This window comes from Gorilla gorilla, chromosome 1 (assembly GCF_029281585.2).
Source record: "Gorilla gorilla gorilla isolate KB3781 chromosome 1, NHGRI_mGorGor1-v2.1_pri, whole genome shotgun sequence".
Classification (NCBI taxonomy): Eukaryota; Metazoa; Chordata; class Mammalia; order Primates; family Hominidae; genus Gorilla; species Gorilla gorilla.
This window is the reverse complement of record NC_073224.2, coordinates 59,858,576-59,884,667: the sequence shown is the minus strand read 5'-3', so window position 1 is coordinate 59,884,667 and position 26,092 is coordinate 59,858,576. Positions and strand designations below refer to the sequence as shown.

Sequence of the window (26,092 nt, the reverse complement as noted above, 5' to 3'; positions counted from 1 at the left end):
AATGGGGAAAGGATTCCCTATTTAATAAATGGTGCTGGGAAAACTGGCTAGCCATATGTAGACAGCTGAAACTGGATCCCTTCCTTACACCTTATACAAAAATTAATTCAAGATGGATTAAAGACTTAAATGTTAGACCTAAAAACCATAAAAACCCTAGAAGAAAACCTAGGCAATACCATTCAGGATATAGGCATGGGCAAGGACTTCATGTCTAAAACACCAAAAGCAATGGCAACAAAAGCCAAAATTGGCAAATGGGATCTAATTAAACTAAAGAGCTTCTGCACTGCAAAAGAAACTACCATCAGAGTGAACAAGCAACCTACACAATGGGAGAAAATTTTTGCAATCTATTCATCTGACAAAGGGCTAATATCCAGAATCTACAAAGAACTCAAACAAATTTACAAGAGAAAAACTACCCCATCAAAAAGTGGGCATAGGATATGAACAGATGCTTCTCAAAAGAAGACATTTAAGCAGCCAACAGACACATGAAAAAATGCTCATCATCACTGGCCATAAGAGAAATGCAAATCAAAAACACAATGAGATATCATCTCACACCAGTTAGAATGGGGATCTTTAAAAAGTCAGGAAATAACAGGTGCTGGAGAGGATGTGGAGAAATAGGAACACTTTTACACTGTTGGTGGGACTGTAAACTAGTTCAACCACTGTGGAGGACAGTGTGGTGATTCCTCAGGGATCTAGAACTAGAAATACCATTTGACCCAGCCATCCCATTATTGGGTATATACCCAAAGGTGTGAAGAGGGTATTATCACCAAAATGTGGATTTTTTTTTTTTTTTAACTACACTCTGTATTTTGGCTAAGAGAAGCAGCTTTGGAACTTCTCAAGTCTGTACATCTGTGAGACCCCAAGGATTACTTGTTTTAATTTTTTTTTAAGTCTAAGTTTGTTATGGATCAACTTAATTCTTTCAAGGCTTATTTTTAAGCTTTTAAAAAGCTGGTTTAGGGAGGCTAGAACTGTGTCCCAGTTCTAGCCTCTGGGTAAACCGCAGAGATAGTTTGTTCAGAATATTAAGCTGCTTCTGATGTCTCTACTAAATGACCTAGATGTTCAAACGAGTCTTTCTACTCTGATTGATTCCATTTAAATGTCTCCCTGTGTTGTGTGTGCTCTGCGAATCCTTTACCTTTTTGTTCTCTGGTAGTGTTCTTCATCTGATAGGTATCCTTTGTCCATTCTTGGGGAGTTTTACTCTACTCTCCAGAGTGTCAATATTCATCCAAATAATCTAGGGAGTTGCTGTGGAAATTTGTAGAGCCCTTTCACTCCATAGTTTCTTCTTTTCCGATTCTCTTTCCTGCAGATTCTAGTGACCTCATCTTCTTTGGGAACATTGAGTTTTGTTTCTTCTACTCAGCAAGTGTGTCATTTTCTGCTGAATTCTCCTTCTCTGTGCTGCTGTTTGGAAAATTTCTCCCAGCATAAAGTCACTTTGATGATGGAATTCATCTCATTGTCACTTTTTCTCTGGAATTAGGTGCTTCCTGCTTTCCAATGTCTGAAAATGTTATTTTTATCTATTTGGTTCCATTTCCTTATTTGTGGCTGGAACTCTGTTTTACTTGATTATTCTTGCCTGACCTTTTACCTTGTTAAATTGTCTCTACTGTTTGTTTTCTATTTGATTTCTGCTCATATTTGAATTTGTTTCAAAATTTATACTCATGCTGAATTTTGTTTGCTTTCTTTGTTATAATTTATTATAAATAATAATTTATTTTCAGTTTTACTCTTTTCTTTTATAGCTATATAATGATAAATTTCCCTCTAAGCACTATTTGAGTGTCATCTCACCAAGTTTTATTTAATATGTTTTTATTATCATTCAATTCAAAATATTTGATGTTTCCTCTTCCGATTTTCTCCTTATCCATGAGTTATTTAAAAATGAAGCTGATTTCTGGGAAGCAACCTAGGAACCAACAGTAATTTCTATCATCAGTTTACAGAGACAGTAACGTCCACTCTTTCAAGTTAAGTTCTACATAATTTGAGGAATCATCATTTTGGCCTTTCAAGATAAATAAATCTGTTACTGTCTCTCATCTTCTTTGAACTCCACATGTCCATTTACTTTGAAGCACGCAGTAAGAATGGCATTTCAAATTCTTGGAGCCAAAGGCTATGACAATTATTTTGGCAGATTTTCTAAGATCATCACGGGATCTCAGATACTCCAATTGGTTAAATGAGTTTTGGAATTGACTAAAAGATCTAAAATAGGCAAGATTAAAAAGTCTTAAGAAATAATACTCATTGTCTATTGAGTTCTGACATGCTGTAGAATTCCAAATCCATTAGACAAACAGATTTCCAATAATTTCTTAGAAATAATTATAAGAGTCTTAAGTAATGCCTTGTTTTAGAAAATGATGGAGAGTCTTGATGTAATGCCTTTGGCAACTCAGAACTTATTTTCCTTGACTTAAGTATTTGAATGCTTATGATTATCCAAGTTTTCAGTTACAAATGACTCATTATTTTTTATATTTGCATATTATTTACATTCTTATAAAATGTTATTGAACATATGCATGTCTTTTTCTTATTCTCTTCCTTTTTAGAAACATGTTCCAAATCAAGTATCGATATTGAGAATGGGTTTATTTCTGAATCTCAGTATATATATGACTTACATAAACAAGCAAAATATCAATGCAAACTAGGATATATAACAGCAGATGGTGAAACATCAGGATCAATTACATGTCAGAAAAATGGATAGTCAGCTCAACCCACATGCGTTAGTAATTTATTATGTTTGTATTGATTATCCAGATGATACACAAAAATTTACTAACTTTAGTCTTTTTATGGGGGCTGATATAATTTCATCTGAAAACATAAGAAAAAACTTTGAGGAACAAAGCAGACCTCAATTTTTTTTTCCTTTTCACATTAATTACTCAAATATTAGTGTGTTTTTCCATTCAGGCTTTTCCCACTCTAAAGCATTCTGTGTTACAAAGACGAGTTAGGGAGCTTTATGTGTATTCTGGTTTAAACTTATTTCTTTTTAGCTGAGACCTTTATAACTGTTGTATATACCTGTTTTATGTGATTAGCCTTCTATATCAAAGTCTTTCTCCTAGATATAAAAGTAATGTTTTTAATGAAGATATGGAGGCATAGTGCATAATATCAAAATAATTTAAACTCTATAATTTGTAGATTTGGCACTGCAGGATATGTCCAATTCTGAATATCTTCCCCCTTAGAAATTTTTTGCAAATATATAGGTAGTAGAGAGACAAAATATTTCTAGATGGTACCAATTTCTGCTCTATTGAAAGATTTTCCTACCATACTATCTAGATATTTATGAAGATTTTCTAGGAACAGTTGGCTCAGTTTGTGCTATTTTTTGCAAACCCACTCGGTAATATATGTATATTTATATATATGTAATATATATAAAGATATATTTTATATATATATAGAAAGAGAGAGAGAGAGAGAGAGAGAGAATCTTGCTCTGTCATCATCCAGGATGGAGCACAGTGGCATGATCTTCGCTCACTGCAACTTCCGCCTTCCATGTTCAAGCAATTCTCCTGCCTCAACCTCCTGAATAGCTGGGATTACTGGCACCTGCCATCTTACACCCACCTAATTTTTGTATTTTTAGTAGAGACAGGGTTTTGCCGTGTTAGCCAGGTTGGTCTTGAACTCCTGACCTCCAGTGATCTGCCTGCCTCTCAGTAATATTTGTGAAGTAATGTTTAATATGCTCACATTGAGTGAAGTTAATATTTAGGATATTCATGCATACTGTTTTCATTTCTTTTTTAAATGTCTATGCTTAATATGAGGTCTAGTTTACAAAAATGTTACTCATCATAAAAAACTCTTAGTAAATTTTTATTAATTATTCTTTTAAGATTTTCTTATTATGAAAGAGAAAATGTCTTGTATAACAAAGGAATTCATCTTTTTAATCCTTTTTTTCCCTTTTTACATATGTCTCAACTACAAATTAGCCTGGACTCTTAACGTACAAAATTCTGTCATGATTTTCTTTAAAATGTAATATACACCTGTAGTGACCTGTTTTATTACTAGCATTGTCATAAATGCTTTAGTATAAATGAATTAAGAAAAATGCTCTTAAAATAGATTTTGGGGCTTATTGGGGGAAACCAGCCCCTGACAATTCAATGTAGGTTCTTTTCTATTTCCCTAAGTGACAGCTGGTCTGAGAAATAAAGGGAAAGAGTACAAAAGAGAGAAATTTTAAAGCTGGGTGTCCGGGGGAGACATCACATGTCGGCAGGTTCCGTGATGCCCCCCAAGCTGCAAAACCAGCAAGTTTTTATTACTGATTTTCAAAGGGGAGGGAATGTACGAATAGGGTGTGGGTCACAGAGATCACATGCTTCACAAGCCAATAAAATATCACAAGGCAAATGGGGGCAGAGCACCAGGACAAAATTAAAATTGCTAATGAATTTTCAGGCATGCATTGTCATTGATAACATCTTATCAGGAGGCAGGGTTTGAGAGCAGACGACCGGTCTGAGTAAAATTTACTGGGCGGGATTTCCTCATCCTAATTAGCCTGGGAGTGCTACCCGAAACCAGGGCTTATTTCATCCTTTATCTGCAACCGTATAAGACAGACATTCCCAGAGCAGCCATTTCAGAGATCTCCCCCTAGGAATGCACTCTCTTTCTCAGGGCTGTTCCTTGCTGAGAGAAAGAATTCAGCGATATTTCTCCTATTTGCTTTTGTAAGAAGAGAAATATGGCTCTGTTCTGCCCAGCTCTCAGGCAGCCAGACCTAATGGTTATCTCCATTGTTCATTATTGTACCTTAAAATAATAGACACCCCAAAACACAAGTTTAAAAAGATTGAGATATCAAGAATATGCTGAAACTTTTGTACTCAGTATGATCCATTGTGATTTCTCAAAATCAGTATGCTACTCTAAACACATGAAAATACAGACAGTGGAGTGGGGTCCAGACATACTGGTTTGTTTTCACACGATCCTTAAATAATTAAGTTGGGTATTGGGAAGCAAAGGACAATAGAATATTAAAGTAACATGGACCCTGAGAGTTATTCATTTATGATTCATCTGCTTGTGGAAGAACTTCAAACAATTTTCCAGTCTTTAATTTTAAAATTAGTGTTCTCATTTTAAGAAGAGTAAGTGTGTGATAGGAGATAGTATTATGACCATTTGTGGAAAAAAAACAACCTACCATGCCCAAACAGCAGGATTTTCAGAAGTAGAATAGTGTGCCAGATGTTTATTTTCAACGTGATGTCAACACGGCTCCTATCTTCATTTTCTTCTCCATTGCAGAAGATAAGTCTGAAACTACAGTTTCTGAAGTCCGTTTCTCCATAACTTGCTTCTTCCTTAGATTCCCCCATGAGATGTACTTAAAGAAGACTTTGAAGAAGAGAAAGACAAGGCATTATCTGGCAGCAGCTGCTGGTAGCAGCTGAGATCACCAACAGTAGCTTTCCTTGCTTCTGGAAGTTTTCCTGAGAAACATCCACTGCAGCACCATGGATAATTAGTGAGGGCATCACTAAGATTCCTGAACTTCAGAAATTTCTGGAAATAGCATTTCCGACCTTTGTCCTTCAATGCTTCCAATAGTTGCAGAAGCCTTTCGTTCCCTGTATTAAAACTCTCTTTACTCATAAAATAAGAAATAAAAATGAATTAATGTTTTATGTTACTTTTGGAGTTGGTCCATTACTGTCACTAAATAAAGCTGTACATGTACATATCAGGGAATCAATTCCAGAGATGATTGTGAAACCACTAACAAGAATCATTGAAGCATTTTGCAAAACTCTCTGAACTTTGATATTTACTAAGTGACCTTAAAGCCCTAGCTTCGTGGTAGTGTACTTAAATTCAGAATCACACTTGGTAACTAATAATGAAAGATTTCAAACCCCAAACAGTGCAACTGAAACTTTTGTATTAGCATACTACTGAGAATATCTAACATGTTGTTACTAATCAATGCCATTCTCACCTTGTGGGTTTCCTGTGCTAATGGACAAGGTAAGTTGAAAGAGATCTAAACACTCAGCTTCCCTCTTAAATGTAACTTCATGTAATATCTAGCTTCATATGTCTATAATTTTTTTATAAATCTAATTGGATATATTCACTATGCTAGCAGAAGTAGCATATTTTTGTGAGAGTATAACAGAAATTAATTTTATGAAAAAATATCTCATAATTTAAAGAAAAAATGAATAATATTTTCTTTGTTTTACAAATTCTACAGTGTAAAAAGCATTTAATATTCATTATGGAGATATATGAATATACTCATAAAACTTTAAGTAGGAAACATGTCGTTAGATAGATTCTAACCTTAAAATGTTCAGAATTTTCTTATTCATAATACAAGGGAAACTTTAGGAGTGATTGATACTTTCATAATCTTACATATAGTGATTTTTTATTGATTCATATATCAAAACAGCAAATAAAATATTTTAAATTATGCCATTTCTTGTATTTCTATTATACCTAAGAAAGCTGCTACATCTAATTAACATTAATATGAATTTAATATTTCAACAAGATTAGCAATATGTAAATCACAACATATGTAATCAAAAAGCAGAATATATACTTAACTTACATTGGAATGACAGCAAATTTTAATTTGCATTTCTGAGTTCACTAGCAAATGTTCAATAAATAAATACATAAATAATTTTCATAGCTTTATGTCATTGTTCTCTGATATGTTTTCTCCTCGATAGTCATGTATTTTCTATATTAACTATCTCTTTGAATGCAGGCCTTGCATATTAAAGAACTATATTGTAACATTAACAGTGGAACCACATGCGTCAAAAATCATGGACAATCAAAGGTGTGTCACCATTAATGAAGAAAACAAGTTTTGTAATTATCCAAAACTTTATAATGTAATGGAGGATAATATTGGAAATCCCACTATCAATTTTTGGGAGTATCTTTTCCCTCAGCCTCTCCTATCAAAGCTATGCCACTTTATTTGATTCTAAGTAATCAGCTTTAGGTTTTACAGTATTATCTATTACATGATTCACTAGTTTTAATTGCTGTGCAAAATCAACCTTGATTTGTGCCAAAATGAAAAAAAGGAATTTCTCTTGTTATTCCCTTTGTTAACTAAACTGCTACAGGCACATTTTTTAAAATAAGGATTACATAGATTAAAGTAGAATGCAAAGCAGAAAAATAGAGAAAAACAGTACTATTTTGAAATGACTGAAATTAGATTAGAATAAGCTCTACTTTCTTAGTTACTTTCTCAAAAGCAGTATAAGAAAAGAATGCTGACAAATTCTTTCTTATTTGATATTCCAGTTGAAAACTTTTCTCCTCCAATGAACTCTTTGTAAGAGTAAACTTGAGCGAAATGTCTTGTAAATTTGGGTCACACCTATATTTCTCAAAGGAGAAAGTAACTCATTTAGTGGAATAACATCTTAGGTAGAGAGAAACATCTTTGTGAATTCAGTAGCATTGGCTCAACTGCATCCCTCCAAAATTTATTTGTAAAAGTCCAAATTCCCAATACCTGAGAATGTGACTGCATTTGAAGAAGGAGAGCTTAAAGATGTAATTAAGAAGTTAAAGGTCAATGATTCAGGTGGGCCCTACTCCAATATAACTGGTGTCAATAAGAAGAGAAAATAAGGACACACCATATAGAGAAAGACCACGTAAGGCATAGAGAGAATACAACCATATACAAGGCAAAGGAAGAGGCCTCAGAAGAATGCAGCCCTGTTGACAGCCATATCTCAAAGTATTAGCCTCCAGAACTGTAAGAAAATAAATTTCTATGAAATCTGTGGTACTTTCTTATGGTAGCACTAGAAGATAAATACAATGATATTTACACAATTTATTAAAAGAATATTATTAACTTAAAATAATTTGTTACTCTTTACTCATGGATATGTATATACCCACCATACATATTTTAGAGGGTATTTATCAGAATTTGATAATTATATCTTGGCTGTATTGTCTTCGCTGAGTTTTGTCTAGTTGAATACTTTATGTTTATATACACCTGTATTCATATCTATTCAGAATCTGGCAAAGCAAACCTGAGAAATATTTTTCATATGATTAATGAAGGACATAGTTTGTGAGTTGCCTATGCTAAGAAACTTTGTTTTTAATGGTAGTTGATGTTTCAGTTCTGAATAAGAATTCTTTTGGAAGCCACGCTATTTGAAAGATAAACTTGACAGAAAATTAGTAATTGTAACCTATTATAATGTTCATTGAATTTGTATTGAGCATTATTTCTTCCAACAACTTGTAAGTTTTTTACATTTAATTTAAAATAGGTTGTCAGGAAAATTATTTTAACTATGAATATCCTTTTAAAATTGTATAAATATTGCATTCATCTATTAGAGTTGCCATAACAAAGTATCAGAGGTGACAATTAGTATTTTAGAGCAGGATTGCTTCTAAATCTCTTTCAAACTAGATCATTTTCAATACCCAGTGCATTACACTCAGTTGCCATTGTACTTCTTTGGGATGCTCAAATTAGTTTCAAATCTCACTAAGAAGCTGGTTTCTGTGTGTATTTCACGTGCCCCCATTAAGCTTTCGCATAACAAAAGGTTCCAGGCTTTCCTTGACTTTTCCTACTACACAGCCAGTTCTAATAATTTCTCTATGAAACTCCAGTGTCTTCTAGTGGATAAACGATTTTTAGAAATGAACCTAAACTATGAAAACCTCACTTCAGGTTTGAAAATATCGTTTATTAAGAAAAAGAATTTTTGGCCAGTCATGGTGGCTGTAATCCCAGCAATTTGGAGGCCAAGTCGGGGAGATCACTTGAGGCCAGGAGTTTGAGACCAGCCTGGCCAACATGGTGAAACACTGTCTCTACTAAAAATTCAAAAAATTAGCCAGGTGTGGTAGCAAACACGTGTAATTTCAGCTACTCAGGAGCCTGAGGCAGGAGAATCACTTGAACCTGAGGCAGGAGGTTGCAGTGAGCCAAGATCACTCTACTGAACTCTAGCCTTGGCGACAGAGCAAGACTGTCTCAATAAATAAATTAGTAAATAAAATCATTTCCTTTAGTTTATGTCTCTTTCTTCCTTGGATTAAATATCCTGCAATCATAAGAAAATGTAAGAGTATCTCAGGATGTTACACAGAGCAGGGATGGTTAGATTTTCCAATACGGAGGAGACACTCAGCAAAAAACTGTGCATCCGTGCTTGACGGACTGGGTCAGAGAAGCTGTCAGGCGTCACCCAATAAGCCTCTGGAGCCAGTTCTGTAACTAGCAAAAGCCTCCCAGAAAGTAAAGATGTCACTTCTCTGAACTTAGTCTTCTCATCTGCACACTAAAGCTGTTGTGTCACTAGCCTCCTTCCAGTTCTCTCTGATTTATGATGATTCAAACTTAGATTTTTCTTTAGTTATATTAAGATTTCATAACAAATAGAATGTAAATATTAATTTCTATCATGTTTCAGAATTATAAAGAACTTAATATAAAGAAACTTGTTTCAAAATTATAAAGAAACATAAATTATTTGCTATTTAAATTGTGGTAGTGTTCAACATTCTCTTTGTATACACATATACATATATACATATACGTATAGAATGTATGAATATATATGTATATTCGTGTGTGGACCTATATTTTTATATCAATAATATGTCTCACCTGATACATGAATTCTAACTATGGTAAGAATGTATGCCATCTAATACAAACAAAATGCCACAAAACTCAACAAAATGTTTTATTTCTGGATATAATTTGCTACATTTCAGATTTTTTCTTATGTTATAGTAATATTTCTTTTCTCTATTTTCCAAAAAACAATTATTGCTAATGTGTGCACCCTGAACTGACAGCTTTAGCATAACTTGCTATAGTTTTAGATAAGCTGAGTTTAAATTAACGCTGATAAAATTTCCAGAATTGCCGAAGAGACCATACTACGTAGGAGAAGTGGATAAAGTGGAATGAGGTTCTTCTTGTCTTGTTAGCTGATTTGGGAGCCACTAAGGATTTTAACTGGAGCAATAAAATGACCAGATGAAGGATCACTAATTTATACACAGGAAAATAGATTATAAAGATGAGAGGTCAGGATCAGGAAACTAGTTATGGTTGCTGTAATCCCAGAAGAAAATGGTTGAGAGAAGATGATATCAAAGATTATTGGCAGGGTTTTTTTGTGCCTGTTGTGTTTGTTTCTTTGTTTTGATAGAAAAATTGAGTGAAAGGGAACACCACAAATGCAGAAGTTCAGTTAATTTTGAGAAAGGTAATGAGAATGATTAACATGAATTTCCCCCAAAAAAAGTTCTGTCAATAATTACCATATTATGAATAAATAGAGCATGGGTTATTTTTGCAGCTGACTCAGAGAAAATAGCTATCACAGCAAACCTATGTCTACATTGAAATTCATATATACATTTAAAGAATATTATTCTATACCATTTATCTCAAGAGAACTAATCTTCAAAGGAAATAAAATCAGCAACATATTTTTAATTAAAATTTTAACTTCTTTCAAAAATGCCTTTATTATTTATCTGTTAAGAACAGATAAATCATTCATGAAGCATTCAAGTCAAAAAGAATTTTTATTTTTTTGTTGGCAGATTTACCTAGTGGAAACAACATGTGTATTTAGCTTTAAAAAGAAAATTGCATTAATATCAGATGAGGAAACATTCAACTAACAATGCAGTTAAGTGGAAGAAAATGAAGAGTTTCATTAATAACCCTAATATTAATGGACAATGGTGGTACTGAGAGGAACATCTATCTCTTTTAGGCTTCATAAGGAAATGGTGTTTTTCAGTGTCAACAAATTAATCTCCACTGCGTGGTACACCCACCAAATAGCATATCTGTAATAATATATTGTACTTAGTCTACCACGTTTTAGAATGATTGGTTTCAAACTATCACAGCATAGAAGACAATATATAGATAGTTGAAGAGTTAAAGAAATTGTAGCGTAAGAAGCATGCAAAAAGATACAGTTATAGCGTTATAATGACTGTCTTGAGATATTTCAAAACACTTACGAAGGGGAGCAAGTTAGCTTTTGATGAGGACTGTCACAGTCAGTGAAGCAGGTAACAGTATTATCCAACATTGAATCATAGGTCGAGTGACTTTCTAAAAGGGTGATCTTTACAGATACTGCCATATGTTGCTGGGATGGGGGGTGGAAGAGTTGATCTCTTCTGAGCCCTCCACATTTTAAGTGGTATGATTCAAAATTACACATACAAACTTTGTTTTAATTATACTGTATTTTAAAAACTGCAATTATCTTTTGAGTTGATTTTATAATTTATTTTTCTTTTAATTTTTGACTTGAGCTCACAAGCAGTTCTTTGGAAAATATATTTCACTACACAATTGAGCGATCTTCACTTATAAGCACTGTTAAGAAAATATGTTAGAAAGAGGTTAATGAACACAAGAAAATGATAACCCACATTAGATTTATGTTTGGCTGATGGTATGTGGAATACCATTGTTTGTCTTCAGATGTAAAAGGTTTACCAACACAAGAAGCAGATTTGCTTGTTATTTGGGAATAATTGTATCCCCAAATCTCAGTAGCTTAATAAACCAAAGTTTATGTCTTGTTCACACTTTGTTTTCAATGTAGCTTAGAAGGGAATTTTGTTTATTACATGAATTCTAAGACTTAGGTGACACAGACCTAATCTCTCTATGAGCTTCCATGATAACTCTTAACAGCTGGGAAGATAACACAAAAATTTCTCCAATGGTTTCTTAAAATTCCTCCGAAGCTGAATATTAACTCTCATTTACACCTATTATATATTACAACACTCTCAGTTAAATTGCACCTGCTTAACTTCGCTAATATAGAAAAACTGCTCTATCCCCCCTTTTCAGTTGTTAATGTCACAGAATTTCATCTTTACACATCATGTGCCCAAAACTTAATAATTCACTTAAATGCATTGGTTTCCTAAATTATGTAGAAAATGAAATATGGAGTTATAAACCAAAGTTACAACAATAAAAGCTTTTAGGTTAATAATTGTTTTTCTAAACTTCACTGGTCTCTTAAATCATATAGAAAAACAAAAAATGGAGACAAAAACCATTGTTACCATAATGCTAGCCTTTTTAAATTGCCCATGTATTTATCTTTATTGAGGTCATTATTTCTTCCTGCAATGTCCAGTTACTGTCTAGTATTATTTCACTTTACCCTTCAGGACTCTATTAGACATTTCTTGAAAGGCAAGTCTAGTGGTCTCAAACTCCCTCAGCTTTTGTTTATCTGGGAATGAATTAATTTCTCCTTCACTTTTGAAGGACACTTTTGACAGATACGGGATTCTTAGTTGAAAGACTTTTTTTTCTTTTAGCATTTTGAACATATTGGCCCAATGCCTTCTGGCCTATAAACTTCTGATGAGAAATCTGCTAATAATCTGACTAAGAAATACTTACCTGTGAGAAATTGCTTCTCTCTTGCTGCATGCAAGATTCTTTCTGGGTCTTTGCTATTTAAAAATTTGATTATGACCAAGTATAGTGGCTCATTCCTGTAACGCCAGCACTTTGGAACACTGAATGGGGAGAGTTGCTTGAGGCCAGAAGTTTGAGGCCAGCCTGGCAAGCATGGCAAAACCCTGTCTCTAAAAACAACAACAACAACAACAACAACAAATTATTCAGGTATGGTGAAATGCACCTGTAGTCCCAGCTACTCAAGAGGCTGAAGTGGAAGGATCACTTGAGCCCAGGAGGTCGAGGCTACAGTAAGGTGTGATCACATCATTGCATTCTGGCCTGGGTGCCAGAATGCACCTGTCAAAAAAATTATATTAAAGAAAAAAGTTAGCCTGATATAGTAGAGCATGCCTGTAGTCCTTACAATTCAAGAGACTGAGGCAGGAGGATTGCTTTAGACTAGGAATTTGAGATTGCAGTGAGCTATGATCACACCACTGCACTCCTCCCTGGGTGACAGAGCAAGACCCTACCACTACAAATTTAAAAACTTAATTAAATTAAAGTTTGATTATAATGTATCTTGATATCTATCTCTTTGAGTTAATCTCATTAAGTTCATTAAGCTTATTGAGGGTCTCTATTAATGCCATTATTTCTTCAAACATTCTCTATTCATCTTTCTCTTCTCCTTCCGAAATCCACTTTGTGTGTGTTGGTCTGCTTCCTGGTGTCCCATGTTCCTTAGATTCTTTTCACTTTATACTTTAATTTCTTTTTCTGTTATTCAGATTCAATAATTTTGGTTTTTCTAAAATTGTTAATTCTTTTATCTGCCTGCTCTACTATGCCTCTGAATCTCTTTTTTGATTTTTTTCCTTTTAATTATTGTACTTTGTGCCTTCAGAATTTCTCTTGGGTTCCTTTTCAGGCTTTCTATCCATTTATTCATATTTCCATTTTGATCATACATCATTTTCTTTCTGCACATCTTTCTTTACTTCTTTCAGTATCTTTAATACAGTTATTTTAAAGTTTCTAATAGACCTACCATCAGAGCTTTTTCAGGGAAACTTTCAGTTTATTTTTTTTCTTTTAATAGGCCATACTTTCCTATTTCTTTGTATGACATAATTTTTTTTGTTGAAAACTGAACATTTTAGTCTAATAATGGGTAACAACTGGAATCAGATTCTCCTCCTTCTACATGTTTGTTGAGGGGCTTCCTGCATTGTTTTCATTTATTGTTTTTGTCTGAATGTTATAGGCTATGTCTGTGTCACAAATTAGCCTGTAGTATAGACTTTAGGTTGTCTCCAGTGTTTTCCAAGCCTGCACTTTTTGCTAAGTGTTCATAGCCATTTTCTAATTTTCCCCATTCATGCAGTTGCTTTGGAACATCCTAGTGTTTAGTGTCCGGCTGCCAAAATATTCTTTTTGTGGAAAACTGAACATTTTAATCTAATAATGGGTAACAATGGGAATCAGATTCTCCTCCTTCTACATGTTTGTTGAGGGGCTTCCTGCATTGTTTTCATTTATTGTTTTTGTCTGAATATAGTAGGCTATGTCTGTGTCAAGAATTAGCCTGTAGTATAGACTTTAGGTTGTCTCCAGTGTTTTCCAAGCCTGCACTTTTTGCTAAGTGTTCATAGTCATTTTCTAATTTTCCCCATTCATGCGGTTGCTTTGGAATATCCTGGTGTATCTCCCCTTGGACAAATTCACATCAACCAAGGGGAGGGGCTTGCAACAATGGAGAAAGCTGAGAAACAATGGCCGCCTATCTTTCTGTCTGCATCTCTGTGATCAAAGAACCCAGCAATCAGAGCACAAATCTCAAATATTTGAAGAATCGTGTTGCTTTCGACACTCTGGCTCCCCGCTGCTATGTGCAGGTTGCTCCATAAATACACATACAGCTGCCTGCCATGTGGCTAAGGAGCGTGGTATGAACATATGACACTGAGCTAGGAGCTAAAATTGACTGAATGTGAGTGCAACTTACGATCCAAGTCATCCCTAGAAGTTGTAGGCCTTCAATTGACTCCAAAAATAGTACAATCAGACAAATTCTGGCCATGCAGCTGTAAAGGTGAGGAGTCAGATTCCAGGTGTTTCCTCCTCCGCCATCTTCCCAGATTTCTTTTTCTATATTTCTTAGATTGCTTTCAGTAAATAGAATAACAAGCTAATGAATTTAATCTTTTGTATTATTATTATTATACTTTAAGTTCTAGGGTACATGTGCACAACGTGCAGGTTTGTTACATATGTATAAATACGCTGTGTTGGTTTGCTGCACTCATCATTTACATTAGGTATCAAACAAAAACACTACTAGCTCCCTCCATTGAGTCGTTCTGAGAAGAAAAGGCAGGGCTCTGAATTCCGATGGAAGGGAACAGAAAGAAAAAAAGAAAAGGACTGAACTGATGAAAGCACCTTTGTCTTTCAATCAAGATGAAATGGGAGAGTTCCCTGATTCCCCTCGCAGGGCGTGCGAGAGGGGTGTTATCTGCTTTGTCGCCCCGCAGCTCAAACCCCTAGGGGCAGCTTGCAGACGGGCAGGTGCAGAGGCCGGCATGAGTGCTTTTGAGCTCTGGCCCCACGGCAGCGTCTAGGGTAGGTGTCTGTGAGTACAGACGCCCAAGTGGACGTGTGTTACAAAACTCAGATTTGCTGTCTGCAGACGGCTTGTGTGTTAATCCGCTCAATGGACCCTCTGCGTTATCTCAAGAGCCTGGGGCCAGTGTGACAGACTTCTGTATCCTGAGCTCTTGCCCAGTGGTCCTAAAGAATTGGATCACATGCGGGCTCAAAGGATGACTGCAAGGTTTTATTGAGTGATGGAGGTGGTTCTCAGCAAGTCGGATAGGGAGCCCGAAGTGGGGGATGGAGTGGGAAGGTGGTCTTCCCCTGGAGTTAGGCCACCCAGCGGCCAGATTTTTCTCCGACCTCCCCTAGCGGAACTCATTTCCCTCGGCATCCAGACATCCCTCCTCTTCTCTCTTTCTCTGCTGCCTTGTTCCGCTGTGATTGTTCAGCCGCGTATGTGTGCCCGCTAAGGTGCTGGGTTTATATGGGGGCTGGATGAGGAGCATGGAGAGCCAAAAGGCAACATTTTGGACAGGAAAACAGACATGCCTGTCCTCATTTAGGGTTGGGGTGGGGCCTTTGACAGGGAATCGCCCTCTTCTACCCAGTATTTGCCTGTCTCCTTTCCGTATCAAAGACTCTCACTAAGTCAACCACAGCTAAGATATGAGTACTCAGGGAGAAAAGCTGAAAGACTTCTGTGTAGAATACATGGATGGTTAACACTGGTAAGTCCTTACTCAGGCCTTCCTTATTTGCATTTTTACTGTGTTTCTAGCAAGAATGTACTTTATTTTAATGGGTAGTGATTTCTACATAGTCCACACAGCCGTTTTCTTTTCAGAAAAAAAAAGTAACCCTCCTTATATTCAAAATGATGTCTACACACCTGAAAAGACAAAACACAGAATTGAAGATTTAATCATATGTGAGTTTATAGATGGCTTTTATCCTACAACCCAGGGAAACAGGGCAAATGCACTAGTAGTGGGTGGGTACCTACCTGCTCCAGGATGTAGCAGTAAGTTCCAGTCCATATACTGACTTAGATTTAAAATCTGAAATTACTTTCTCTTAAACACAAAAAAAGGGGAGACAATAAATTTCAATATTTTAGTATATGGAGTTTTGAGAAGTCTTTGCTTTCCAAAGTAGATAATTCTAAGTAGAATTTAAAACAATTATTGTAAACTAAAATTCTCTTTAATGTTTGCTACTCAGAATTATACAGATGGATGTGTGTATATGAATAGATATTTCTCTATTCTTCCAATGTCCAAAATAATACACTGGGTGAGACTAGCACCCTCTAAAGCCTAGTATATTAGTTATGTATGGTTGTGAAACATATTTTGCTAAAAACATATTTGCTTAAAACAATAAACCTTTATTTTCTCACAGATTTTGTGGGTCAGGCATTTGGGAGTGACTTTACTGTTTAGTTCTGTGTCAGATGCTCTCCTGTGTCGTTGTCAAGGATGTTGGCCTGGGCTGCAGTGACCTGACAACTTGGCTGGGCTGCAGATCTGCTTCCAACATGGCTCACTCACACAGATTTTGGTAGGAGGCCCCAGTACCTTACCAGATTGTCCCCTCCACAGGTTGCTTGAATGGCAACTACATTTCTCCAGAGCTAAAGATTCAAGAGAGAGAGAGTGAGGAGTAGGAGGAAGCCTTCATGTCATTTATCACCTAGTCACACACTCTCACCTGATCCATATTTATTCTTCAGAAATGAGTCACTAAGTCCAGCACACAACAAGTGGAGGAGAATTAGGCTCCACTATTTTGAGGAAGGAGTATTGAAGAATTTGTGGAATTTCCACAAATCATCAAATGTAGCAAAATGTCTCTCACGTCAATAGGGTGTTTTATTTTTATGATGGTTCCTTTGCCTTTTTCAAGATTTTTTCTGTCTCTACAAACATATTCTTTTTTTTTCTATCTTGCGGTGCATTGTAAAGGTGAACCATACTTAAAGTGGATAGTCCATGACAGAAAAATGTTCTTTCCTCTTCTTTTTAAAACAAGGTCTTCCTCTGTTGCCCAGGCTGGAGTGCAGCAGCGCAGTATACGTCGCTGCAATCTTGACCTCCTTGGCTCAAATGATCTTCCCACTGCAACCTCCTAAGCAGTTGGGAATATAGGCATCTGCCACCACGCCCAGTTAATTTTTTATTTTTATTCTGTAGACACAAGGTCTTGCTGTGATGCCTAGGCTGATCTCAAACTCGGCCTCAAGCAGTCCTCCCACCTTGGCCTCCCAAGGTGTTCGGATTATCGTGCCCAAACCCAGATGAATTGTCAAAGCATGAGTTCTTAAGAGAGGTAGCTATTGTAACTGTGAAACCAATTTCACTGTGCATAAAAACTATAAGGTAAATAAATAATTATTCTATAGTTGGCTTATGAAAATGCTAGATCAGCCCAAATGCTTCTGGACCAACTGAATCCCAGCTATATCTGGTTTTCTGCAAAAGTATTTCGCAAGTGACCTTCTGAAATTTGTGTGGAAAAGATGGAGAAATTGACTGGTTTGATGATTTATCAAGTAGTTTGCAGTTTTATTAAATATGTTCTACCTGATTATCAGATACAGCATTTTATTCTCAGGCATCATTACTCTTTTGTGTCTGCCCATAGTTTAACGGTTTCGGAGAAATGCAGTATAAATTCACAAATGAAATGCTACAGCAGATGGTGATAGTGAATCTGCATTAGTATAGATTCATAATGCCAGAAGAATCTTATGTGCAAAGCTAAATCTAAAAAAATTAAATTTAGTAGTGGTAACTGTAAGATCCTGGTCTTGGGTCAAAGGAATCAGCAGTACTAGTACAAACAGACTAGCAACCACTATAAAAATTAGTGAGTATTTTAATCAACGTTAAGGTCAGTTTGAGTTAACATTGTGATAGAACCATCATAACTGCTTGTGAGTCTACAATTCACATGGTAGAAGACTAAGAAATAGAATGAGGCTGCTCTAAGTTCTGCTGACTTCAGTGCCAATCAGATCATAGGTGGAATTTTTTTTTTTTTTTTTTTTTTTTGCTTTAGAGAACTACCATGTGAGAAAGATAAAAATGGTTTAAATTTTCTCAGTAAAAAAGAAAAGTCATGAAGTGGCTCAAGCTTGTGGTATTAATGATAATGATAGCTACTTTTAATTATACTTCCTTTTTGATTTTTTGAAATCTCAGCAGACTATGTTATTTACATTCTATGAAACACCATCATGAGATAGATAACTATACTTGTTCTGAAATCAGAAAACTAAAGTTTAAATCTCTGCTCTACCATTTAATGGAAATTTTAATTGAGTTTTTTAAGGCTCACTTCCTGCAAATCCAAAGACTCAAGCTTGTCCAAGGTGGAATTAGTGTTAAATGATCTATGTTGAAGTATCATAATGTATCATGATGAAATCTGCAAAGCTCAAAGGTAAAGAGAAAATAATACAAATATCCAAACAGTGGTCGGGGGGAAACAACAGAATGTAACATAGAAGGAATGAAACTAAATGAGGCATTTTAAGCTCAACTTTGGAAGTTCAAAAAATGGGGGGCAAAATCTACCAACAATGAGAGATATGGATATAGGCCAAGAAACTATACAAAGACAAGTTATTGTTCCCAGGTCTTTGTTAAAGACATTTACAACATGCAAGGATTCAAAGTTATAATCGGCATAACTAATCTGTAGAAACCGGTTGAAAAATTTTTCTAATCAAACAAAAAGAAATAGATTGATGAACGCCAGATGTGTTAAAGACAAATTATTCATCTGACACTTGTTAAATATGACAAGACAGATTTTATTTGACTATTGCAATAGGGGAAAGAAGTCTTGAGCTAAGCTTCAAAAACAGCACAGCTGAGGATTTATACCCTAAAATCAGAGTAATTAAAATGCTATTTATAAGCAATGAAACTGAATGAATATTTGAACTTCCACATTGGAAGTTTCAAAAATGTAGCAAAAAAAATGGTGAAGAGAAATATGGACTGTAGGCCAAGAATCTATACCTAGAGAAGTTACTCACATATCTTTTAAATGAAGATACTTAAGAGATGCAAGAATTCAACATTTATAATCCACTTAACAAGACTGTAGAAACTGCCTGAAAATCTCGCTAATGAAAAAATAAGAAAGAAAGACAATAAACCAGTGGACTAAAGAATAATGGAGATAATAAACAATATTGTGCGTGTATGTGTGGTGCATATGCTGGAATTTTTTATAATGTGTAGTATAAGGTTTCTTGAACAATGATCATATTTCATAGAAAAAATGAATATTCTTCTGGTATTACAAGTAGTTAATTATCTCTGAATCATCCCATGGAAATGGAAACTTTTTTTGGAAATACAAGTATAAGCCTTATAATAACATAGTGCTTAAACATATATGTCAAATATTCAATATACACAAATTCCTCAATAAACTGTAAATATACTGTAAAAAATATTGTATATAAAACATTAAAAACATCTTATTTTCTAATCAAAATTAAAAATCAATAAAAATGCTTATTGCACTCTTAGATATTTAGATATTAAGAAATATTCCTAGTTCATTTTCCTGGTTAAATAAAGAGTAGAAATCTTGTCTTAATAACTGGTTTGAGACATGAATTAGCAATATTATTTTGTTGTGTGATGTGATCAATGAGAAATTCCTATGTTTCTCTGTAGTTTTTACATTCCTTCCAGTCAATTTTTTAAAATCCTCAAAAAACTACTATCTCCCACTCTAGAGTTGGTCTGAGAAGAACAGGCAGGGCTCTGATTTCTGATGGGATGGAACAGAAAGAAAAAGAAGACAGATGAGCTGAATGGTAAAATAAGCGCCTTCATCTCTCAACCAGGAAGCTCACTAATCAGCCAGGGCTACGATATACGTACTCATGGAGGGTACATTAAATAGGTCTGCACAGTTTTCTTCAATCTTCATTAGCAAACAGCTCTTCACATATCTAGGTCATTGGATTTCTGTAACTTTTCTTGCCCTTAAAACCCCTAATTCATTACACTAAGAAGAGAATATAATTTATTGATCAAAAATGTCATATGTTATATGATTATCTGTTATAGAAAAACATTATTTATACTGTTTTTTGTTTTTTATTACAAGAAGTGAAACCTTGTGATTTTCCAGAAATTCAACACGGAGACCTATATTATAAGAGTTTGCGTAGACTATACTTTCCAGCAGCTGCAGGACAATCTTATTCCTATTACTGTGATCAAAATTTTGTGACTCCTTCAGGAAGTTACTGGGATTACATTCATTGCACACAAGATGGTTGGTCACCAACAGTCCCATGCCTCAGTAAGTAAACCTCTTTACAAGAATATGTGCATAAAACTTGAAAAGAGTGAGAGAACAGCAAATAAATGATTATATTGTCTTACATAACAGAAATAGGACCAAAGGAAGAGTTGTTCAAGCAAAAAGACCAAAATGGATCTTTTTTGTTATGAGATCTTCGTGAAAATTACATGAGAAATAAATGTGGCAACTTTATGAGAATACCGATATAATTTAAACATATTTTATCATAAAAACTAAGGTTAAGTAACATTGAATACTGACTTTTTTGTACAAACATTTAGTAGTAGCTTTAGTTTTTCTTGAGTCATACATCATTTTCAGTATTGATGCAGTCTTATTTAAATGTTCCAAAAATTATTTTAATAGACTATTTTGATCAAATTCATGTCTCTAATTTACCTTTAAATCATTTTATGGTCCTTAGGACAATGTATTTTCAATTATTTGGAGAATGGATATAATAAAAAATATGGAAGAACATATTTACATCTGGTCTCCTCCTCCCAGATGCATTCGTGTCAGTTAGTGCACTCATTTGAGATCCCAGTATGTCCGTAACTGTCTAAGATCTAGATATTTAACTGGAAAATTTTGTACATCAACTCTGAAGCCGAATTTATGTCTTTTTATTTTAAAACAGAAGCCTATCTAGTTTCCAGTTCCAAATGTGTCTGAATACATTTAAAATTTCTGGATAATTAGTGGATTCTGTCACTTAATAGGGCCAAGTAGCAATAGAAATATAAGTCAGGGGCCAGGCGCAATGGCTCAGTCCTGTAATCCCAGCACTGTGGGAGACCGAGACAGGCAGATCACTTTAGGTGAGGAGTTCAAGACCAGCCTGGTCAACATGGTGAAACCCCGTCTCTACTAAAAATACAAAAATTAGCCGGGTGCAGTGGCACATGCCTGTAATCCCAGCTACCCAGGAGGCTGAGGCTGGAGAATGGCTTGAACCAGGGAGGCGGAGGTTGCAGTGAGCTGAGATTAGACCACTGCACTCCAGACTCGGTGATAGAGCAAGACTCCGTCTCAAGAAAAGAAAAAAACACATATATATATGTATATATATATACACACACACACATATATGTCATGAAGATCACAAAATACACTAAATACACATTAAAGTAACATTGCTTCAGTATTTATATCAAAGTGAATGCATTGATTTAAGTAGATTATAAAATTATAGCATTAATTAACAATGCTTGCCCAAAGGTCACTTGTACATCTCTCACAATTATATGACATCTATTCTTATAGCTAATGCTCATGCTCTGTTGCTTTAAATGAAGACACATTCAGTTATAGCTGACTTTCACTTTTTAGGTAAAGGGGTCTCTGAAAGTTGTTTGTGTGTATTGTTTGCAATTTACAAAACATTCCATTATAGAAACTATATGATAATTAGGATACAATAGAGATAAAGGACAATGGGAATCTTCTTACACATTCATAGGAGCACTGCCTTCAACAACAGCCTAAGCCTCTGGAAGGGAAGTCCCTTTTGCTCCTGCCATAGGCACCAACTCTGTCATTAATCCACTTAACAAATATTGTTGTGTGTCAAGTGCCTTTATAGGTATCGAAAATAAAATTGTTTACGAGAGAAACTGAATACTGTAGTTTAGAGACTGGAGGAGATTAATCGAAAAGTTGACAAGAATAGATCAGAAAACTCATGATTATGACAAATGCTTTATTATAAACATGTATCATCTTTAACATGATTTATTTTCCTTTCAGATAGTAAAATTGGTCCATTTATATTTTTTTCTAATTACTAACCAAAAAAGAACATACACATTATTAATAAGTTAGAACATACGCATTACTAAAATAATTACTACCTTATACATATACCCATTAGTAATGTATAGAACATATACATTGATAATATATAAAGAACAGACAAATTACTAATATATTAGAACTTATTTTTGCTATCTTGTTTGTTTTTTCCTGCTTACATTTCCACATTTCTCTCAAACACCATGGCTATATGGGTTTAAGCACCCACTTAAGATGACAACTATTTTAAATTCTTGGAGACAAAAGATTTACAAATTTATTTCCTTGCCTGTGGTAGCAGTGTGTACTGTATCTTTGCCTGGGAAATGGCATTTGACTAAATGAAGTCTAAGACCTCTTAATAGCACCAGAAAGGTTCAGGTTATTGCAAAGTAGCCAGAAACTCTTCCAAATAATTATAGGGAATTGAGAGTCTGCTAGATCTGCATTCCTCAAGGCCTGCCAGAGCTCTGTTGACAGTCTCAAAGATTCTTTGCTTTTATTCTGCCCTTCCCTGTGTTTTCACTATTTTCTTTCAAAATTCATGGATGTCTAGGAAGCTTCCAGTTTTGCTGTTTTCAATTCATTAACAGATGTTTCATTGTTTCACCATACTGCCATGTTTTTACTTGTTCCCTTCTATAAAAGAAGTATTCAACAAATATTTACTTTTTTCTCTACTTTTTCTATTTTAGGAACATGCTCAAAATCAGATGTAGAAATTGAAAATGGATTCGTTTCTGAATCTTCCTCTATTTATATTTTAAATGAAGAAACACAATATAATTGTAAACCAGGATATGCAACAGCAGATGGAAATTCTTCAGGATCAATTACATGTTTGCAAAATGGATGGTCAACACAACCAATTTGCATTAGTAAGTGATTTACATATTCCCACTCAGTTTCTGTCAACTTCTTTCCTCTCTTTGAGGTGATAGCGTTTTACAGAAAAAGATAGAAAACACTTTTAGGAGTAAAGAGATATAAATACTTCTAACATCATGTAACATTCTGTGCCAAACTAAGTTTTTTTTGCCTTTTTAGAGTAATGGCTACTTGGGAAGATGATCATTCCATCTCTCTCAATTCAATTTGCTTTTACGTAAAAGCAGTCCCATCAGGTACAGACTAGTTAGTGAGCTGCATGGGAATATCAGCACAATGTATTAGTTGTCAATAAAAACTTTGTTCTTTCCCCTTTCTTTGTATTTCAAAATTATCAACTGCTTCTATTGTATTCCTTGCTCACACTCAGAAAAGATGCACATGTCAGGGAAGGGATGAGTGCTTAATTCTGAGTTTCTGCTAGCATCAGGAAAATGAGACTTTAATAATTTGTATCAATGATGCAACTGAGGAGAACCAACTCAAAAAATTATTTCCAGCTTATTGTCTAGTACAGAGAAAACAAGTAAAGAAAAAGGGTAAGTAGGTGGGCTGAATGTTTACAAACCTCATACTTGGCAATGGATTCCTTAAAGTTCTCTAAAACATTCCCAACTTGTAATTACTTATTAATAAAGAGATTGCATAATGAACAATGGAAACCTTGCAGTGGCAAAAGTTTATCTTTTTTGTCTTTCCTCTTTAGGCATTCACCAAGATTTGTAAAGATAAATCATTTAATGTATTTTTAACACACATATTGATATATAATTTACTTACTGCAAAATCCACTTCATTTTCAAGGGTACAATTCAACTATTTTTAGCCATGAGACGAAATGGAAAGGACTACTGATATGTAATTGAACATGGATGAATCTCAAAAATATTAATATAAGTGAGAAAAAAGAAAATGCTACACTTAGAAAGTGATTATCTCAAAGTTACTCTGAGATTTGGGAGCTATAAAATATCAATTCGTACATTTCTAGAATACTGTTTTCAATTTCTATGCTTATCATGGGCTCTGCAAAAGACAAAGCTGTATACTTCAATCTGATTTGACCGGTTTTGATAAATGATCTAATATAAGATTTGTAAAATAAAAGAGGATGCTTTAAAATTTTTATAGAACGTATATCCAAAGAATATAATTTTAATCCAACTTATAAACCCTATCAGTAAACTGAGTATATAAATATGTACATTAACTTTTAAATTCATAAAATTTTATCTTCTTTAAAATAATACATTATAGTGATAAAGGCAGATTATAATAACAGTCAATGAGGTGTTCACAAATAAAAATAGATCTGACTAAATAGTCTTAATATGTTTTTCGTAGGGTTTGAATACTGAGAAGGATCATTACAGGGAAATGTATTTTTCTCTTGTAATTAACTGTTATAGCACAAAAAAAACACTGACTGTCAGACTATTTTTAATAGTACTCAATTTATTAGCACACACTGATTGGTAAATTTTATTCCTACAATGGGACTTTCTTAGTCGAGTTGTACATCACATGGCATAGAAAAGCAATCCTCAATTTTATTTTGTTTCAGAATTTTGTGATATGCCTGTTTTTGAGAATTCCAGAGCCAAGAGTAATGGCGTGCGGTTTAAGCTCCAGGACACATTGGACTATGAATGCTATGATGGATATGAAAGCAGTTATGGAAACACCACAGATTCCATAGTGTGTGGTGAAGATGGCTGGTCCCATTTGCCAACATGCTATAGTAAGTATTTTATTCAAGTATTTCTTTTTACTAGAATTAAACAAATAGAAACATACATATGTATATGTACACATATGTGTATGAATACATATGTGTACATATACATGTAGTCCTCATTTGAGTGTGAATTACCTTGAAACTTAAAAAAAAAGGTTGAAAATACAAATGTCTTCCTAAGAAATCAAATAAGATACATTTAAGAGTATATAAAAAGCTTTATTCAGAAAGTTTCCAATAAAACTGTTGATTTTTCCCCAATGTAAAGTATTTTTTTTTCAGACTCTTCAGCAAAGTGTGGGCCTCCTCCACCTATTAGCAATGGAGATACCACGTCCTTCCCGCAAAAAGTGTATCTGCCATGGTCAGGAGTCGAGTACCAGTGCCAGTCCTACTATGAACTTCAGGGTTCTAAATATGTAACATGTAGTAATGGAGAGTGGTCAGAACCACCAAGATGCATATGTAAGTTCTTAATATTCTGGATCTGAGAAAATTAGAGTAATAACTTTGATCCTTGTTTATTTATACTAAAATTTTTATGGGTTATTACCCTAGAACTGTGTTCACAAACAGCTATTCTGCTGAATATTTGCCTTTCAGATCTTAATATATAAGTGTATAAGCTTGGAAAATTTCATGTAAACAATGACAAAGTTTCCTTTTAAAAACAGGAATGTTCAGAGACCTCAATTTGTTAATGGACACAATGAGTCTTCAAGAATGATATCCATTTATTGCACACATATGAAATATAGCATCTCACCTTAACATCAATAACCATTTTCACATTATTAATACTTAGGTAAACAGTTTTCAAAGAGTTTTGAAAACACTGTTTTAAAAACCATGGATGTGGAACCAACCCAAATGTCCAGACCCAAATGATAGACTAGATAAAGAAAATGTGGCACATGTACACCATGGAATACTACGCAGCCGTAAAAATGGATATGTTCATGTCCATGTCAAAAGTGACATGGAGGAAGCTGGAAACCATCCTTCTCAGCAAACTATCACAAGAACAGAAAACCTAGCACCACATGTTCTCACTCAGATGTGGGAACTGAACAAGGAGAACAGGTGGACTCAGGGAGGGGAACATCACACACCAGGGTCTGTCACAGGATGGGGAGCTAGGGGAGGGATAGCATTAAGAGAAACACCTAATGTAGGTGATGGGTTGATGGGTGCAG

At 34.7% G+C, this 26,092-nt stretch overlaps 1 protein-coding gene across 1 annotated transcript in view; it reads left to right on the top strand.

Moving 5' to 3' along the window:
• LOC115930096 (complement factor H-related protein 4) overlaps window positions 1-26,092 on the top strand; it is a 148,275-nt gene that overhangs the window by 110,125 nt on the left and 12,058 nt on the right. Inside the window, 6 exon segments of the mRNA XM_063709874.1 lie at window positions 20,279-20,473; window positions 20,901-20,964; window positions 20,966-20,997; window positions 22,966-23,148; window positions 24,723-24,899; window positions 25,179-25,361. Of these exon segments, the coding sequence (XP_063565944.1) occupies window positions 20,279-20,473; window positions 20,901-20,964; window positions 20,966-20,997; window positions 22,966-23,148; window positions 24,723-24,899; window positions 25,179-25,361 (834 nt within the window).